The 15,883-nt window shown below is 49.0% G+C and overlaps 8 protein-coding genes across 8 annotated transcripts; 5 read left to right on the forward strand and 3 right to left on the reverse strand.

Moving 5' to 3' along the window:
• Nucleotides 1-511: 511 nt before the first annotated feature.
• Nucleotides 512-1,270, reverse strand: BDQ94DRAFT_133291 (uncharacterized protein). The gene is made up of 2 exons (XM_026764240.1): nucleotides 1,244-1,270; nucleotides 512-1,036 (listed from the first exon to the last, which is right to left on the reverse strand). The coding sequence occupies exon 2, from the start codon at nucleotides 934-936 to the stop codon at nucleotides 637-639; it is 300 nt and encodes a 99-aa protein (XP_026632599.1). The 5' UTR covers nucleotides 937-1,036; nucleotides 1,244-1,270; the 3' UTR covers nucleotides 512-636.
• A 1,388-nt stretch (nucleotides 1,271-2,658) lies between these two features.
• BDQ94DRAFT_133302 (DUF55-domain-containing protein) lies at nucleotides 2,659-4,976 on the forward strand. The gene is made up of 6 exons (XM_026764241.1): nucleotides 2,659-2,946; nucleotides 3,174-3,309; nucleotides 3,448-3,693; nucleotides 3,750-3,767; nucleotides 3,823-3,939; nucleotides 4,004-4,976. The coding sequence occupies exons 1-6, from the start codon at nucleotides 2,869-2,871 to the stop codon at nucleotides 4,321-4,323; spliced, it is 915 nt and encodes a 304-aa protein (XP_026632600.1). The 5' UTR covers nucleotides 2,659-2,868; the 3' UTR covers nucleotides 4,324-4,976.
• A 97-nt stretch (nucleotides 4,977-5,073) lies between these two features.
• On the forward strand, nucleotides 5,074-7,244 carry BDQ94DRAFT_133305 (aldehyde dehydrogenase family protein). Its single transcript, XM_026764242.1, has 3 exons — nucleotides 5,074-5,444; nucleotides 5,501-5,700; nucleotides 5,760-7,244. Exons 1-3 carry the CDS (start codon nucleotides 5,179-5,181, stop codon nucleotides 6,938-6,940), a joined length of 1,647 nt encoding a protein of 548 aa, XP_026632601.1. The 5' UTR covers nucleotides 5,074-5,178; the 3' UTR covers nucleotides 6,941-7,244.
• Nucleotides 7,245-9,945: 2,701 nt separating this feature from the next.
• Nucleotides 9,946-10,385, reverse strand: BDQ94DRAFT_133306 (uncharacterized protein; the record flags this gene model as incomplete). The annotated part of the gene is made up of 1 exon (XM_026764243.1): nucleotides 9,946-10,385. One exon carries the CDS (start codon nucleotides 10,380-10,382, stop codon nucleotides 10,059-10,061), a length of 324 nt encoding a protein of 107 aa, XP_026632602.1. The 3' UTR covers nucleotides 9,946-10,058.
• BDQ94DRAFT_133307 (uncharacterized protein) lies at nucleotides 10,380-11,274 on the forward strand. The gene has a single exon (XM_026764244.1). The coding sequence runs from the start codon at nucleotides 10,386-10,388 to the stop codon at nucleotides 10,965-10,967; it is 582 nt and encodes a 193-aa protein (XP_026632603.1). The 5' UTR covers nucleotides 10,380-10,385; the 3' UTR covers nucleotides 10,968-11,274.
• A 1,274-nt stretch (nucleotides 11,275-12,548) lies between these two features.
• Nucleotides 12,549-14,038, forward strand: BDQ94DRAFT_6729 (SMP-30/gluconolactonase/LRE family protein). The gene is made up of 4 exons (XM_026776296.1): nucleotides 12,549-12,800; nucleotides 12,894-13,054; nucleotides 13,152-13,298; nucleotides 13,370-14,038. The coding sequence occupies exons 1-4, from the start codon at nucleotides 12,762-12,764 to the stop codon at nucleotides 13,965-13,967; spliced, it is 945 nt and encodes a 314-aa protein (XP_026632604.1). The 5' UTR covers nucleotides 12,549-12,761; the 3' UTR covers nucleotides 13,968-14,038.
• A 546-nt stretch (nucleotides 14,039-14,584) lies between these two features.
• Nucleotides 14,585-14,956, reverse strand: BDQ94DRAFT_133311 (uncharacterized protein). The gene has a single exon (XM_026764245.1). It carries the CDS (start codon nucleotides 14,935-14,937, stop codon nucleotides 14,662-14,664), a length of 276 nt encoding a protein of 91 aa, XP_026632605.1. The 5' UTR covers nucleotides 14,938-14,956; the 3' UTR covers nucleotides 14,585-14,661.
• An 80-nt stretch (nucleotides 14,957-15,036) lies between these two features.
• On the forward strand, nucleotides 15,037-15,842 carry BDQ94DRAFT_133312 (uncharacterized protein). Its single transcript, XM_026764246.1, has one exon. It carries the CDS (start codon nucleotides 15,087-15,089, stop codon nucleotides 15,297-15,299), a length of 213 nt encoding a protein of 70 aa, XP_026632606.1. The 5' UTR covers nucleotides 15,037-15,086; the 3' UTR covers nucleotides 15,300-15,842.
• The last annotated feature ends 41 nt before the right edge of the window (nucleotides 15,843-15,883 follow it).

Consider the following 15,883-nt stretch of genomic DNA (forward strand, 5'->3'; position numbering starts at 1 on the left):
AAGGGAGTTGTAGAGGGGTGGGTATGAACTTTTTCAATTAGAATGGTAGAAGAGAAGGATGAGTAGGAAGCAAAAGAAGATGAATGCAACGGAGGAAGCTGGAAGTACTAAATATACCCCGATGAGGCCCGAGGTCGGGGAACCAAGAGACGAGGAGCCCGTGAATGGAACGGGGATGGAGCTACGAGGCAGAGGGGGACAACATCCACATTGAACCCGAACCACAGCTTGGATGCCCCTCCAACGAATGACAGCCGCTGGGCAGGCGATCCCGATCACGCAATCTGCCACCGCCCACGGGGCAGAACAGCCCTGATTGGACCCGCATGAGCTCATTCCAGGTGGGATGTTTAGCGCCGGCCGCATTGGGAAATGCCCCTCCCCCTCCGGGATCTTTTTGGAGAGAAGGAACCTGAATTCCAAGGCGAGATTGGGATTCCCCAAGGCACGAACCACTGACCTTAACTCATGTACCGTCCTCTAGTTCCGGCACTGTTCCTAAAATATAGGAGGAGACGAACCGTGCGAGGCCAGGCCTCTTGTTCATCCTCCGCTTCTACTCTTCCTCTGTAGATAGTTATTGTGATTACTATCTATATCATCATCCAAATCAATGTGGTGCCTACTACCACATAATTACTGCTGAGTGCCCAACTCTGTTCGTTCGTATCTGCCGCTTGCTAGCGTTTCAACTCTCTTCCCTCCCGAGAGCTGTCGGCCGACTACCTTGCAAGAAAATGGCTCGGCCGACAATCTTGTTCTGTTGGGGCCAATGGTGATGTTGAATGATGGCGCAATTGTGCGTGCCATCTTACCCATCTTCCCGGTGACTACTTGATCTACTACTGTTTGCGCACGATTACAGTAAGTGATGTCCGAGCTAGAGGGCCATCGCAAGAAGCATCTACAGAAAAGGGGTTTGCCATAACGTCGCATACATAATCACTCAAGTCTCCCAGAAAGAGCTCCTAGGGGTATTTACCAAGAACGACTTAAGGTCCACTCATCCCTGTGTGAGATCCTGACGAGGAGAAAGGTAGGTGCCCAACTTGTGCGTGACCTTGGATTTAGAAGGGGGAACTTTGTCTTGACTTGATCGTATAACGGCATCACGGGTTATGAAAATGGGGGATGGATGTTGTCTGAATTCATGAATTTCTGTTGCAACAAGAGAATGACTTACCGTGTTTTGGATGCCGCCGTACAGTCATTGCCGGAATGCCATGCTCACTTGGTACATTAGCTTACCCGTTCGGAAACGTACATGGCGAACTCTGCTCGTTTGAAAGATCACTTGATCATTGAATATGGCGCTTTCCACCGACAATTTTATCAGTTTTGCTCTCCCAATCAAAATGACCATACTCTCCTCTCCAGGGACCAATCTGCTTACAATCTCTCTGGGACAGTCAACATATCGCGCAAGTCTGGCAAATAGTTCAATTCTCCCAATATATCTCATTGACTCCCCACCCGCAGATGAATATTTGATCCTGATATGTTCTGCAAGAGATAGAGCAGTGGTGTTTGGCCGAGTGGTAACTCTGTGCAACATTTACTCTGCTCAAAGTGTACAGTCCGCATCAAAGTATACTTCTGGAGCTTGCCCAACGGATCACGCCGACTCTCATCTCGGGAAGGTGAATGATGTCCAATGACGGGAAAAGAAGATTTTTTGCGGAACAAGAACTACGAACCGATTCAGATCGTCTATACATGGCATATACTACCTGATCTCCGGTCGATGGCAATATAACCCAGGTACCTGCTCCTAGTCTTACGAACTTGAGGCTTCGGAGGCACGGAGTGGATAGACCACGATTTGAGAGAACCTGTCAACTTGGAAACGACATTCCTTTGAACTCACTTGTTTGTTAGCTCATCGCATTGGCAAAACAGTACTGAAGAGTTGAGATGCACATAGGAGAAGTCACTTCACAGAAATCCAGTATTTTTGACCTATTACTAGAGGAGATCTCCGAGAACACAGTGGCCAATCATAATGTTGAAAGATCTCATGAACTGTAATCGGCATATTAGGCAGTATGGTTGGACACTAGTGGGATCATTATTGAGATGGTGCCTAATAGTTGGTGTAGCAGGTAGTACAGGTTGAGAGCTAGGCAAAATCACGGTTATGAGTGGCCTACACAAAACAAACAGTGATTGTTGACGGCACGAGCTTGCTAGCAGTGAGGTGCATCAATCTAACTGACAAGGTAGCACAATGCCCTCAAATTATGACAGGGGTATATATACTGCGTGGATTTTAATTTTCCAGGCTGTTCCTGCGCCTACGGAGTAATAATAATAATTATAGTTTGTTCGGTGAGGGTACCTGAGTCTCCGCGAGCACGTCCACGTGACCCCAGCGGAGCGCCTAAGGGGGCTCCACCGCGCGTCCCGAGAAGCTCGACCCGTCCACTCGTCCGCAATCAGAGCTTCACCCATCGCGGTCCTGTTATGATTCTTGCCCAGTGCGTGCCTAGAACCGCGTCTTGTCGTGTCTAATTGTTCCTTTCGACTGCCGGAAGACACAGTTGGTCCGTACCTTGGTTAGTTTCCGTTGCTAACCTTTGTGAACACACATTATCTCATCGGTTCCTTCATAAGCTTTCCTATACTGGATTGACTGACTGGCTGGCTTCCACACTTCTAGGCGCGCCTGGATCCTCGTGTCCCAACTCCCCCAGCGCCTCCCCGCTGGCAGGCTCCTGACTGGCTGATCCCTTTGTTGTCTTCATCTACTCTTGTCCTTTCTTGACCCTCCATTCGATCTTTGTTCCGTCTCCCTCTTCCCTCTCCCCAAAATCTCCCGTGGATCTTATCGCGCAGATAAATATCCCCCCATCAACCTATCAACCAGACATGGCACCCCAAAGGAAACGCAAGTCGGAGAGCGCGCCAATCGCCGAGGAAACCGAGTCACCTGCTGCGAAGAGAGTGGTAAGCCTTTCCTATCTACAAATTCGCCAATACTACCCGCGAGGTAGCGCCTATCAAACCAGTCGGCCCGTCCAATACGCGATCGCCGCCCACTGGCTAATCACGGTGTCATTCACGTCTCTTCTCCAATGATAGGAAGCATCGATGTTACATCCAATGCACGAACAAACGATTATGTTCTCCCAGTTTTACGTTCAAGCAATACTAATCATTTCTTATTTACATAGGCCGCGCCCGACACACCGGCTACCGGAGAAAAGAGAAAGAGGGGTCGTCCCAGGAAATATCCTGAGGGTAGTACTCCCAAGCGCCCTGACGGCCCCAAAAGAGGCCGTGGTCGTCCTCGTAAAGATCCGAATGCCCGTCAGTTCCCTCTTCGTCCCATAATTATCTCTGATGCTCTTACGGACAACGCCCACACGATTTCTTCTGTCATTCCATCCTCCTATCAACGATGTGTTCGGTATGATATTATCTACAGCATTTGCTGACATACACCAGCTACTCCCGCAAAATCTACAACCCCCAAGCAGGGCAAACGGGGCAGGCCAAGGAAAAACCCGATCGAGAATGGAACCGAACCTACCTCATCAACAACGAAACCAGAGACGATCGATACCACATCCTTCGAAGGACGCTCATACTGGTTGATGAAGGCCGAACCGGAATCGCGATTAGAGAAAGGTGTTGATGTAAAATTCTCCATTGATGACTTGGCTTCTCGCAAGGAGCCGGAGCCATGGGACGGTACGTTTCCATAATAGGGCCTTGAATGATTGATATGTCTGCTGATCACCCAGTAGGTGTGCGTAACCCTGTTGGTAAGTGAGACCATTGGCGGTGGCAAGCTAGCCTTCTGGCTTACAAGCGACATAGCACAAAAACATATCCGTGACATGAAGAAGGGTGATCTCGCCTTCTTCTACCACTCCAACTGCAAAGTACCAGGCATTGCGGGTATCATGGAGATTGTCCAGGAGCATTCACCAGATGGTTAGTCCTAACACGAGCCCTTTCTGGAAAAGACAAGGTCAGCTAATACGGCGAGCATGTTTAGAGTCAGCCTTCGACCCCGCCCACCCATACTACGACGAAAAGTCGAACCGAGACGATCCCAAGTGGCAGGTTGTGCACGTAGAGTTCCGGCGCAAGTTCAACAAAATGATTACGCTGAACGATCTCAAATCATATGCACAGTCCGAGCGGGCTCTTGAAAATATGCAGGTGCTGAAGCAGTCCCGGCTGAGTGTGACGCCAGTAAGCGTCACAGAATGGGCGTTTATCATGCGGGTAGCGGACGAAAACGAGGCCAAGGCAAATGCCGAAGCTTCCAAGGATGACAGTGCCGAGGGCGACGAGCCCGAATCAAGCGAGTAAAGGATAAAGCGATTTTGTTGTGTTGCAGGGCTTCTGGGATGATCAACTTACTCTTGTGGGAATTCGACACGCGCATTTTACTCTGTTATGTACAATCAAGGGATTTTCTTTCGGTGCAGCTGATGGTGCGGTGGAGTCACGTAGCAGGCGGGTTACAACGGCAGCTTGTTTGGATGACATGTCATGATTCTGACCGGGGATGCTTTTATATTGCCACTAGTTGACGCATTATAGGCCTTGTAAACTAGCAGATCCCCTGGCGAGAACATACCATACCTTCTAGACTCGGCAAAAAACATCTGTGGCTGTAGCGACGCTTTGTGTCTTGACGGTTATCTGTCGTGCAACAAGTCGGAAATCCATCACTGCTGGCGGTAGAAGGATTGTCAACTGCTTCTGAATATCCGCGACAACTGCAACCTATTATTGAGTAATCGGGGAAGCGAGGGGTTTATGGCGAGGATTCGGGGAGGGGCGACCAAGCTGGAAGACCCGGAAGAACCATGATTGGGGATGGAAGATGCAAGCTGCATGCACATGAGGAGGGGAGAGCAGGTGGTCCCGCTAGATGAGGGAAAGAAGTGCGGAGGAGCTGCAGAATCAAGCTTATCAAGCTGAGGTGATTAGTTTACTTCGCCGGTGGAGTTGCTGACCCAGAGATTGGAGACGCCGGCGAAAGGATGGGATCCAGAAGAGTAAGTGTATGCGAAGAGGGGCTGCCCGAGCACCGCCGCGTCTCCCATTCGCTCTTCCATCCTTCGCTGGCGGGGATGCTTCATCCGGCTTCCCATCAACCAACTAATCCCCCTCAACCCTCTCCTTCAGCTTCGTCCCATACATAAAATCTCCCCCTCAATGCCCTTCTCCTCCTTCCCCGCTCCCTTTCGCTGTCTTTCCTTCTCCTCTCTGCGGCTGCGTGGTGTGTCATTCTCCCGTCTGCCAGTTGTTCCTTTCTCCCCTCATCGTCATCACTTCCATAGCTCGTCCATCACAATGAGCGATCTGTCCGTGCAGCTGACAGCCCCGAATGGGCACACATACGCCCAGCCGGTTGGTTTGTTCATCAACAATGAATTTGTCGCTTCCAAGTCCGGCGAGAAGTTCGCCACCATTAACCCTTCGTACGTGACCTCCCGATCCTAGTATCTTTTTTGGATCTGCTGCTGACCAGTGCTAGAAATGAAGCAGAAATCACCTCGGTCTATGCTGCGGGTGAAGAAGACGTGGATATTGCTGTGAAGGCTGCCCGGAAAGCCCTCAACCACCCGTCATGGAAGTTGTTGCCTCCGACTGAACGGGGCACCCTGATGTTGAAGCTGGCCGACTTGGTCGAGCAGCACAAGGAGACGCTTGCCGCCATTGAAACGTGGGACAATGGTAGGGAGCCTCGCAATTTTCTCAAAGGCGATCGATCGTCATGTACTGATTCTCTCCAGGCAAGCCATACTCCGTTTCGTTGAACGATGACCTGGGAGAGGTTGTTGGCTGCCTCCGGTACTATGCTGGATACGCCGACAAGGTCCATGGTCAGACTATTAGCACCACCCCGGCCAAGTTTGCCTATACTCTTCGTCAGCCAATTGGTGTCGTGGGTCAGATTATCCCCTGGAACTTCCCTCTCGCGATGGCTGCCTGGAAGTTGGGTCCTGCCTTGGCCTGCGGAAACACCGTGGTTCTGAAACCGGCTGAGCAGACTCCGCTCAGTGTTCTCTATCTTGCCAACCTCATCAAGGAGGCCGGTTTCCCGCCAGGTGTTGTCAACATCCTGAACGGCCTTGGACGCGTAGCTGGAAGTGCGCTCGTGACCCACCCCGGGGTGGACAAGGTTGCCTTCACAGGTTCGACGTTGACTGGCCGCGAAGTTATGAAGTTGGCTGCAGGCACCCTGAAGAACATTACGCTAGAGACAGGTGGCAAATCTCCCCTGGTCGTCTTCAGTGATGCCGATATCGACCAGGCTGCCAAGTGGGCGCATGCGGGTATCATGTACAACCAAGGACAGGTTTGCACCGCCACCTCTCGTATCCTGGTGCACGAGTCCGTCTATGACAAGTTCGTGGCGCTCTTCAAGGAAGCCGTGGCCAACACCAGCAAGGTGGGCGATCCCTTTGCCGACGACACCTTCCAGGGTCCCCAGGTCACCAAGGCCCAATACGACCGCGTGCTCTCCTATATCGAAGCTGGAAAGTCCGAAGGAGCGACCCTGGTGGCCGGTGGCGAGCCGTTCAAGAACGTCGGCGACGGCAAGGGTTTCTTTATCGCGCCCACCATCTTCACCAACGTCAAGGATAACATGCGGATCTACCGGGAGGAGGTTTTCGGACCATTTGTCGTGATTTCCAGCTTCTCAGAGGAGGATGAGGCTGTGAGACGGGCTAACGATACGACCTATGGACTGGGCGCTGCCCTGTTCACCAAGGACATTGAGCGTGCACACCGGGTTGCGTCGGAGATCGAAGCGGGCATGGTCTGGATCAACAGCAGCAACGACAGCGATATCCGGGTGCCTTTCGGTGGTGTGAAGCAGAGCGGAATTGGGCGCGAACTTGGCGAGGCCGGTCTGGAGGCCTACTCACAGATCAAAGCGGTCCATGTCAACTTGGGAACGAAGCTGTAGGCGAGCGCAAGTGATGGCGAATGAATTGCAACCGTGATCTGTGGGACGAGCCTGGTAGGACGAACACATACACATGCATCCGATGGACCATTGTGTTGATGGCGCTGCATGAAGGAAAAGAGAGATGCTATGTGGCTCTGCGACATTGGCTGCACGTCGTGTACCCGATGACTGACATAAAGTTGGTGTGTTGTTGCCAACTTGACTATACCCTGAACTGACAAAAAAAATAAAAATTGTACCATAATTCGACCATGTCAACTGGCAGGCAGGCTACGTGAATTTGAGCCTGAGTGATCTTTCACATTCCCCTTTTAAGCCGTAGTGTAGCACCCAACCCACCACAAACAAACCCTTTTTAGCCTAGAGGACAAGCCCAAACGTTACACATCCAGATACCAGATCTCACAACATATATACCAAGGACGAAGCACTCGCTTACCTGTCTCCATACAGTACCAACGAACTCATACCCACATCAACATCAACCTGCACGTCCATCCATATGCACATAAGTATATACCATGCACATCACCCAACAACCAAGGCACTTACCAAATCCAACCACTTCAACCAGTCATCAGATGTTAAGACAAACAAAGCAAAACCCAACAGTCAAAATCCAAATCCAGTTTCAAACTCATACCCTGCCATCAATCAATCAGTCAATCAACTGTAATTGTCACCTTATCCCCCGCGCCAGACCCAAAACAAACCCTTTAGAAGCAGAAAGCATGGGTACCTGACCTGACTTACCACATATACTTACCTACTTTGCTGGCTCACTTACATTGCTTTATAGCATCCCAAAGATGAAATAGGGATATCAAAGCGATTGGACGAGAGACAAAAAAACCAAAGTGAAATACAGTTGGGATAGAAATTGCGCTTGCTTTGCTTACATGTAAGTATTTTAAATCGTTGGCTTAAGGTGACTTGCAAGTGTTGGGGAAGTAAGGGGGGTAAGTGGGCGGGTTTCTTGGCTGCTGAGAGTTTTGTACGTGCATGCAGTACTGCCACAGTAGTTGAAGTACTTGGTAAGTAGAGTTTATATGTGAGTTGTAATATGTATGAAGTATGTAGGATGTAAGTGACAACTCAGCCAGTGCTTCATGCATATACATGTACATACAAGTAGGTTTTGTGGAATATCAGTCTAGATGATAATTATTTGTTACACATTATAATAAAATAAAGAAAGTAGGTTTGGAATGGCGCTGGGGAGAGAGTAGTAAGAGATTGTGGGAGTGACATACATAATATATGTGGTATGTGCGTTTGCTGCATGTCGGTAGATATCCATTCCCCAACTTACTTGCATTGCATGCGTGCAGGATTAGTATATACTTTGGGGTTGATTTGGATTGATCGGTTGTAGAGTCTGGTTGCATTTTAATGATTTATGAATAAAGATAATTAATATCTGGATTTTGGGGTGGGTTGAGCTATTTGGTGAGTAAGTAGGTCCTGGTTTCATGGTCCATGTTTTTTTATATATGTAAATATATTTTTCAGTCCGACATAGTAGTACTCTGAATAAATAAAATGATTCAAGTCTAAAGGCAAATTGTACATGCAAGAATACTATTAAATATATATTTATATATCCTACTACATAACTACTTATCACAATAATGACTATCCATCATCTCAATTGGACTTATACCAACAACACCCCGCGCCTAACCACATCAGGAAACACAATGCTCGCTTCGAGCTTCTCCTTCTATCTGCATGATAATCTGCATACCACAACATACAAATGACATGACACACAGTAGAAGCTTTCAGTCAAACAGCAAACAGAACTTAACCCAACCAAGCATAGAATAAAAGCAACTTGAAGAATATCTTCCGATGAGGACTCCCAAAGAAACTTTCAAGCCAAGTTATGCATGTATCATCTCGAACAGGTTCATGCCGTTTGATTCGTAATACCTCTAACATAACTTGCTTACTGCACTGTGTAAGTTGTTTGTGTATGCTGCATGAAAGCTACATCCACACGTACATATATGTATGTGTGTTTGAGTGGCGTGGTTGATTGATTGATTGATTGTTTGTTTGTTTGTTTGCTTGTTGGGAGTTGAAGAATGAAGTTTCCACTATTATTACTGGGTTTGTCTATTTATTATTAGTAGTAGATAGTAATAGTCTATTATTCACTGCGGGTAGATACATGCTAAACACTAACTCTACCAAGCAAACTGATAACTGTTAGTTACTTTAGCTGCTAACTATTAAGTTTATATTAAGCCTCGGTATTAGGTCATAATCAATGACCGATATATACCCACCAACAACATGGATGATGAACACTAAGGCCAAGTATCATACATCATAGTAGCATAGCAAACACAATTAATTAAACTCAAACAGTTGTTTGTTCCACCCACACATAACTTTCAGTACATAACTGTTTACTTACTACTCAGGATAAACTCGCACCTAGTTGTCACTACTACTCAGCAACTTCAGCAACTCCCACCGACACTAATGCCAACACACAGCAAGCACCACACACCTCCCCCTCAACCTAATGCAAGAAATACCCAAAAAAGCCACATACATAAAGCCAATATCCAATGAGCATCAGCCAAGCGTCAAATATTTGTTGAATTCACGTGTCCGTGCATCGTCATTGGTAGAGAGGGGATGCCATGTGCAGGTTAGGTACCTACCAGGGTGAACTACTAGTAGAGGAGAGATAGGCAGAAGGGAGGATTTGGTTTCTGGGCTGGCTGGCTGGCTGGGCTGGGGCTAGCTAGCTGCATTGCGAACGTAAGAGCCATGTGTTGTGACTACTGTCGTGGCGGATTGCGACTGGGACTGGACTGGAACTGGGGTCGGGCTTACAGGAATTACTTTACTTTACTTTACTCCTAGTAGGTGGTTAGCTGGGTGGGAGCATGCTGGGCATGGGTTTGTCGGAGTTGCTGGCTCCGGGGAGAAGGAAGAGAGAGAAAGGATGGGGGGGGTTGTCTGGCTGATCAGGGTTGATCCTAGGCTGTAAGTGGTCTCCCCCAGTCGCCACATGAGTGGGATTGCTCAAACACTTGCATACACAGTCTGTTAGTCTCTCTCGTTCTCCCTCTTTCTCTCTTTGTTCAGAGTCTCCTCAACCTGGTAAAGGTACTTGATAGTAGTTAATATGTAACTTTCCTGCTGGGTGAGGGTAAGGGAAATACCATACATACGGTAACCGAGACCCCAAACATACCATACATACATACATACCATACCAACAGGGCCCCCCGTACCTGCACCCGCCATGTAAAGTTACATTGTCCTGCATGAAGAATCGATCATGTGAGGGCTGCCTAGGCCTCGCGCCGTGCGGCCCCATCGCTGCTCCTCGCCGCCTGCAATCGCACCGCGCGCGGAGAGAACTAAATCTGGACACACTTGCATACATAAGTACATCCATCTTCAATCCCAACATGCCATGCGGCATCACACCCCCTCCTTCCTCCTTCCTCCTTCCTCCTTCTTTTCCCCCCCTCTCCCCTCTCTTCAATGTGACCACTCACTTTACAACGGTCGGGGATATCCCCTCCCCAAAGCCCGCGCGCCGGCTCTTTGCCCACAGCCCACAGCCCACAGCCCACTACCCACCTACCTTACCCACTGGCTAGAGTCTTCCAGCTACCGATATGACCGACATGACACGCCGCATCCAGTCCGCTGCGTACACCGCATTTTTCGCGGACACATTGCTGGTTTGAGTGATCCACCGAACATTGGCTCGAATATCGGTCGTGTTTGCCTCCTGCAGGTACTGTCTGCCCGCCCAACTGATGCATCACCGTTGAGCTGGTCGAATGCTTTCTCCCCCCGCCGGGCTACGATGGATGACCTATTAAGGTTGTGTGGCCGACTCCGTCCGTTCGTATATCTGCACCGTCGATGGCCCAATGTTGGGCCGTCCGACCGTCAATCAATGCAGTGTCGCGGATTGTGGCCAAACGCCCCCCATCAACCGACCGCGACTTTATCACCCTCTTTTACTTCTTTCGTACATGATTAGCATTATGACGACGATCACCCCAGATAGACGGAGATCAAGGTCACTTCCGTCGTTAAGTAGCCGGCGTGAAGGCTCGCTCGTCAATAGCCATGTTGCTAGACCGCCTGGATGGGGGCAGTCACAAAGTCTCAAGTCTGTGCTTGCAACTCTCCCACTAAGTCAGTTAGAGTAACCCGGTCTAGCCAGCAAAAGCAACGTAAGTCGGCCAAACCATAGGCGAGGATCCTGCCTAGCGTTGGCGCAGTCCCGAAGGAATTGCAATCTAGGAACATCGTAGCTGCTCCTTTACTATCCATCTCTCTCTGACTCTTCTTTTTTTTTTTTTTTTTTGCTTTTTTTTGGGTCTCCCTTTTCCCTTTTATTTCTTTTTCTTGCTTTGACCTGATGCCTTTTTTCTTGGCACGACACACAATGTAGAATGTAACTAGTCGCGACCTTTCGATGAGGTAGGTCTACTACCAGTAAGATCCAATTTTTAGGGAATATTGGGTGGTCAGTGCAGGGGAGCTGTCGTTTGTAACGGCTGTAAGTCAGAAGGCTGGCCTCCAACTGGTAGGGAAATCTTCCACATCATTCCGAATTTTGGGACCCTGGGCGGATATGCCGTGTCTGCATCCAAGGAACGCTTTTAGATCCGGGACTCACATTGCTTGATCCTGCTCTGTCGCGCAGCTTGCTTTAAGCCCTAAACTAAACCGCTACTGGCTGTCGCCATATTTTCCAGACTGCCACAATGCTCCAGGAAGACGCCCCCGGGTGCATTCCTATTTGTCCGTAACATCGCCCCGTATGTGATTTTGCTCCACCGCGACCCTTGTCTGGAACAAATGAGGCGGCACACGGGAAGCCTGCCGCACCCTGTCACTGACAGCACCAAGGCTGGCTGGCGTCATGGTGAGACTCCAATCAATTAGCCCGATCAAACTCATTCGCCGGTGGGTAACTGGGCTTCCTCTTCCTTCTCGTCTTTGCTTTTCCTGGACATTCATTCGATAAGTTTTCCCACGTTTGCTGTGACGAAACTGTTGGTCCAGATAGCTGATACCAGTTCACATGACAGGTGATAGTCAGCTTCATTGAGTGGAGTCGGGCCTGGATGGTGTGGGTTTCAATAATCGTATCCACCAAAAACCCGACGGTCTCAATAGTAAAAGGGCCATCGAGCCGGGTGTTTGGAATACTTTTCTGGGCCGTGAGATACACGGACATCCGATGAGACACTATGTCTATTTATTGGCACGACGAGCAGGAGGCCGAGCTTCAGCTGAAACCGACGCGGTTTGCTTAGTCCAGACCTGATTAGCACCTGTGGCACCTGGATTGGGCCACCCACCGGTGAAAGTACCGACTAACTTGACACGGAGCAATGGCCCGATGGGCAATGCCAGCTTGCCAGCTTGCCAGACTGCCAGTACGTGGATAGTAGACTAGGACCGTAACTCAGAGAAGCCACCCAGCTAGCCCCACTAGCCATGAGCTCCCTAACGCTAAGGTAGAATCAGAAAAGTGTTCGATGAGATTCGTGCGGGGGCGACTGGCGACTGGGCTTGGCAACCGAGGACAATGCCGAAAGCTGCCCATGAGACTTTCGACTATCGAATCTCTCTTTTGGGCTGAATTCCTCAGCACTCACACAACGGTTCCAGTCTCCAGCAACCGTCTGGTTTTAGCCGCCGCGCATATTCCTTAAACTGACTAGGCTGTCTCGACCCAGCAGAGTCCACGGCTGCTCCCGATCTGATCCCCATATCTGAACCACCAGTTCTGAGGGTTGCACATCAGCCTGCCGTCAAAATGTCCGGCTTCCAGTACCAAAAGTGGACGGTCTCTGAGGTATGGTATCTCACATTCATTTTTGAGTGAAGGCGACCGGCCGAAGGAGACAAGAATGGGGAAGCTAATGCTCACACTGGTTTCTGTATGCAGCCGTATGTCGATGTACCGGGAACCTTATTGGAAGGACCGTTTCACGACAAGACCAAGAATGAGTTTCGCTTCGTCGATATCTGGGAGCAGAAACTATACGTTCTGGACCTGGCCAAAGGGCCCGACTCCCTGAAGATCATGGACACATCTGTGTCAATCGGGTATGTCGCTCCTAGCTAGACTCCTTGGCCCACAGAATAATTACACCGTAAGCGGTGCCCAAAAAGAAACTAATCTCATACTCCGAACAATATGTAGAGTAACCGCCAACATTGCGAATGCTGGAGATTCACGCGAGAACCAGATCGTCGTAGCCGCAAAACATGGATTCGCCCTGGTCGACCGCACCACGGGCGCACTGTCCTATATTCAGAAAGTGTGGGACGACCCGGCCAAGGAGCATAGGTAAGTCAATTATCTAGTTTCTTTGCCATCATCCTCGTGGGTCTGACTCATCGGGAACGTCATCAAAACAGAATGCGTTTCAACGATGGGGCCGTCGACAGCCACGGACGGTTCTGGGCTGGAGCCATGAACGATTCCAAGGTGCAGAACCCAGTCAACGAAGGTGTGATATTCAGGTTAGACCCGGACATGAAACTGCACCGCATGGTTGAACAGGTGACGATTCCCAACGGGATTGGCTGGAATCCTGCGGATGACACTATGTACCTGACCGACTCTCCCACCGGCAAGATTTACGCCTTTGATTTCGATGCTGAGACCGGAAACATCAGCAACCGAAGGGTGTTCTTTGACATTGGGGAGCCAAAAGAGCCGGATGGGTTTGCCATCGATGAGGAGGGGTGTATATGGAGTGCAATTTACGGTGGTGGGAAGGTGATTCGTATCTCGCCGGAGGGCAAGATCATTGGCGAGATAACTTTTCCCACCCGAAACATTACCTGTCCAGCTTTTGTGGGAACGGAACTCTTCATCACGACCGCCAAGGATGATACCAATGATGACCAGTTTCCGGAATCCGTCCGGTATGGAGGCCGGCTCTATAGAGTCGACGTCGGCATCAAGGGTAAGCCTAAGAATGAGTTTCGACTCGAAGGCAGCCCGTTATAGGTAGTATTCGATAGACTAGCGTAATTAGTTGACTGCTAAAGATAAGCCGATCTGACCGCTTGTCGAACTATCACCTTGAAAGGATTCACCTGTAGGAGTCTCTGGGCCGGAGCCGTATGGTCTGTATACCCATCTAGAGAGATCAACATAATCGTGCAAATGAGTCTCTGAGACACATCTTCCAACCAAAGTGTAAAGCCTGCCCAGAAGGAAAGTGAAGTCCGTTAGCCACAGGATTCGCACAGAGCTGAGGTGGAGCAATCAGGTACTTCTGCTTACAGTACAGAGTATGTTGTGAAACATTTTGGCATCATAGTTACATGCTGTAATAGACATGCCGGAGACCATGATTGAACGTATATTCGCAGCAGCAGATACGTATCCTTGCAGTTGTCGTTCCTTCCGATGAAGCAGGATGAAAGACTGCCTTGGTCGTGCCGGAACCGGAGGATAAGTGAGAGGTCCGCGGATCGACGAACGGTGGATGCAGAGGTGTTGGCACTGGGACTTTTGGGGACCCCAAGTCAGCAGACCTGGAAGTGGCCTTTGAAAAGCAGTGCCTGTCGTCTCTCTTCTTTCTTTTTCCTCCTTCATTTTATTTTTATTTAACTAATTATTTTTTTTTTCTGTCTTTTCGGGTGACTCTTCCAATTATGCTCTTCTGTTTCCTGCTCCTCTCTTTATTAGAATTCAGTTACTCGAAGGTGAGTATGTAGCCTGTAGGGAGTATATATGCAAAATGATCATAAATCACAACCGAAAGGTAAATTAAGATACAACATAGAGGGGTGGGTTTGTTGTGGAAGGTGTTGCTCGTCTTACCGCCACATTGCATGGGTGAAGTTACCAGTATCGAGCAAGTAGAAGGGATATGAATAGACTTGGCAGGTAAACATGGGCCTAGAATGATCCCAGTGGCTATTACTGGAGTAAGGTATATCCCTAAGACGGGAAAGGTACATTCTAGCATCTACTTATTGTGACATGACTAGAAGTAGGTTCAGTCATGCATTCACGCATATATTTAGTAGGTACAAAGTACGCCTCAGAGATTATTGATGCCTGAGGGTGAAACGGGCATCCAGGCCGCAGCGAGCAACAAACAAGTATCAACCCATAATGCCATTATCCTCCTCCAGTCTATTCTTTCCGGGTCCTCTACAATGGCATCCAACTCACAGGATCTTTAGATCGCGTGCAGTGTTCCTGCCCTATCCGGATTCTAACTTGATGATCGCTCGACTTCTTCCAGGATGGTGGGTGACAAGTGTGAAGCATGTTGCATGCATATGCCGCACATATGCGCTACGGCAATACCATCACCTACCCTAAGGCCTGGGATCTAGCCGGAGCTAGCCTCTCCATGTGAGCATACCGATAATTCTGATATCATTGCCGCCTGGTGGGTTAATGATAGGTACTTTATTAAGCTATGCAGAGGTGCAGGCAAACGGAGAGACTCGTGGATGGACTGGAGCAACTTGGCTATGTATATATATTTTCTTTTCTTCTCTGCAGGGTGATGGTACTTTACTGACTTTCCTGACTGTACACTTACTATACATGATTTCTAAGTACGGATGTTGGTATGCATATCCTTACGTACATAAGAATACCAGCTAAGCGACGCAGGGCCAGCGGTTCGAAAGTACGGAGGGCACAAAGTGGATACCTTCCGATGCGCAGATTTGCTGCCTGTGTACTCCGTAGCTGAGATCTGGACCCGTAAGCTATGGAAGTTACAATATCAAGACGAGATTCGAACATTTCTCGAAGCAGGGAGGGAAAAGATAGATAATATCAATTAGTACAGGATGAGACACAAACTACTATGATAGCCGTTGAGAATGAGCTGATAGACGGCTACAGCGGCACAAAAAAAAAAAAAAAAAAAAAAAAAAAAAAAAAAAAAAAAA

Source organism: Aspergillus welwitschiae, assembly GCF_003344945.1.
Source record: "Aspergillus welwitschiae strain CBS 139.54b unplaced genomic scaffold BDQ94scaffold_1, whole genome shotgun sequence".
Classification (NCBI taxonomy): domain Eukaryota; kingdom Fungi; phylum Ascomycota; class Eurotiomycetes; order Eurotiales; family Aspergillaceae; genus Aspergillus; species Aspergillus welwitschiae.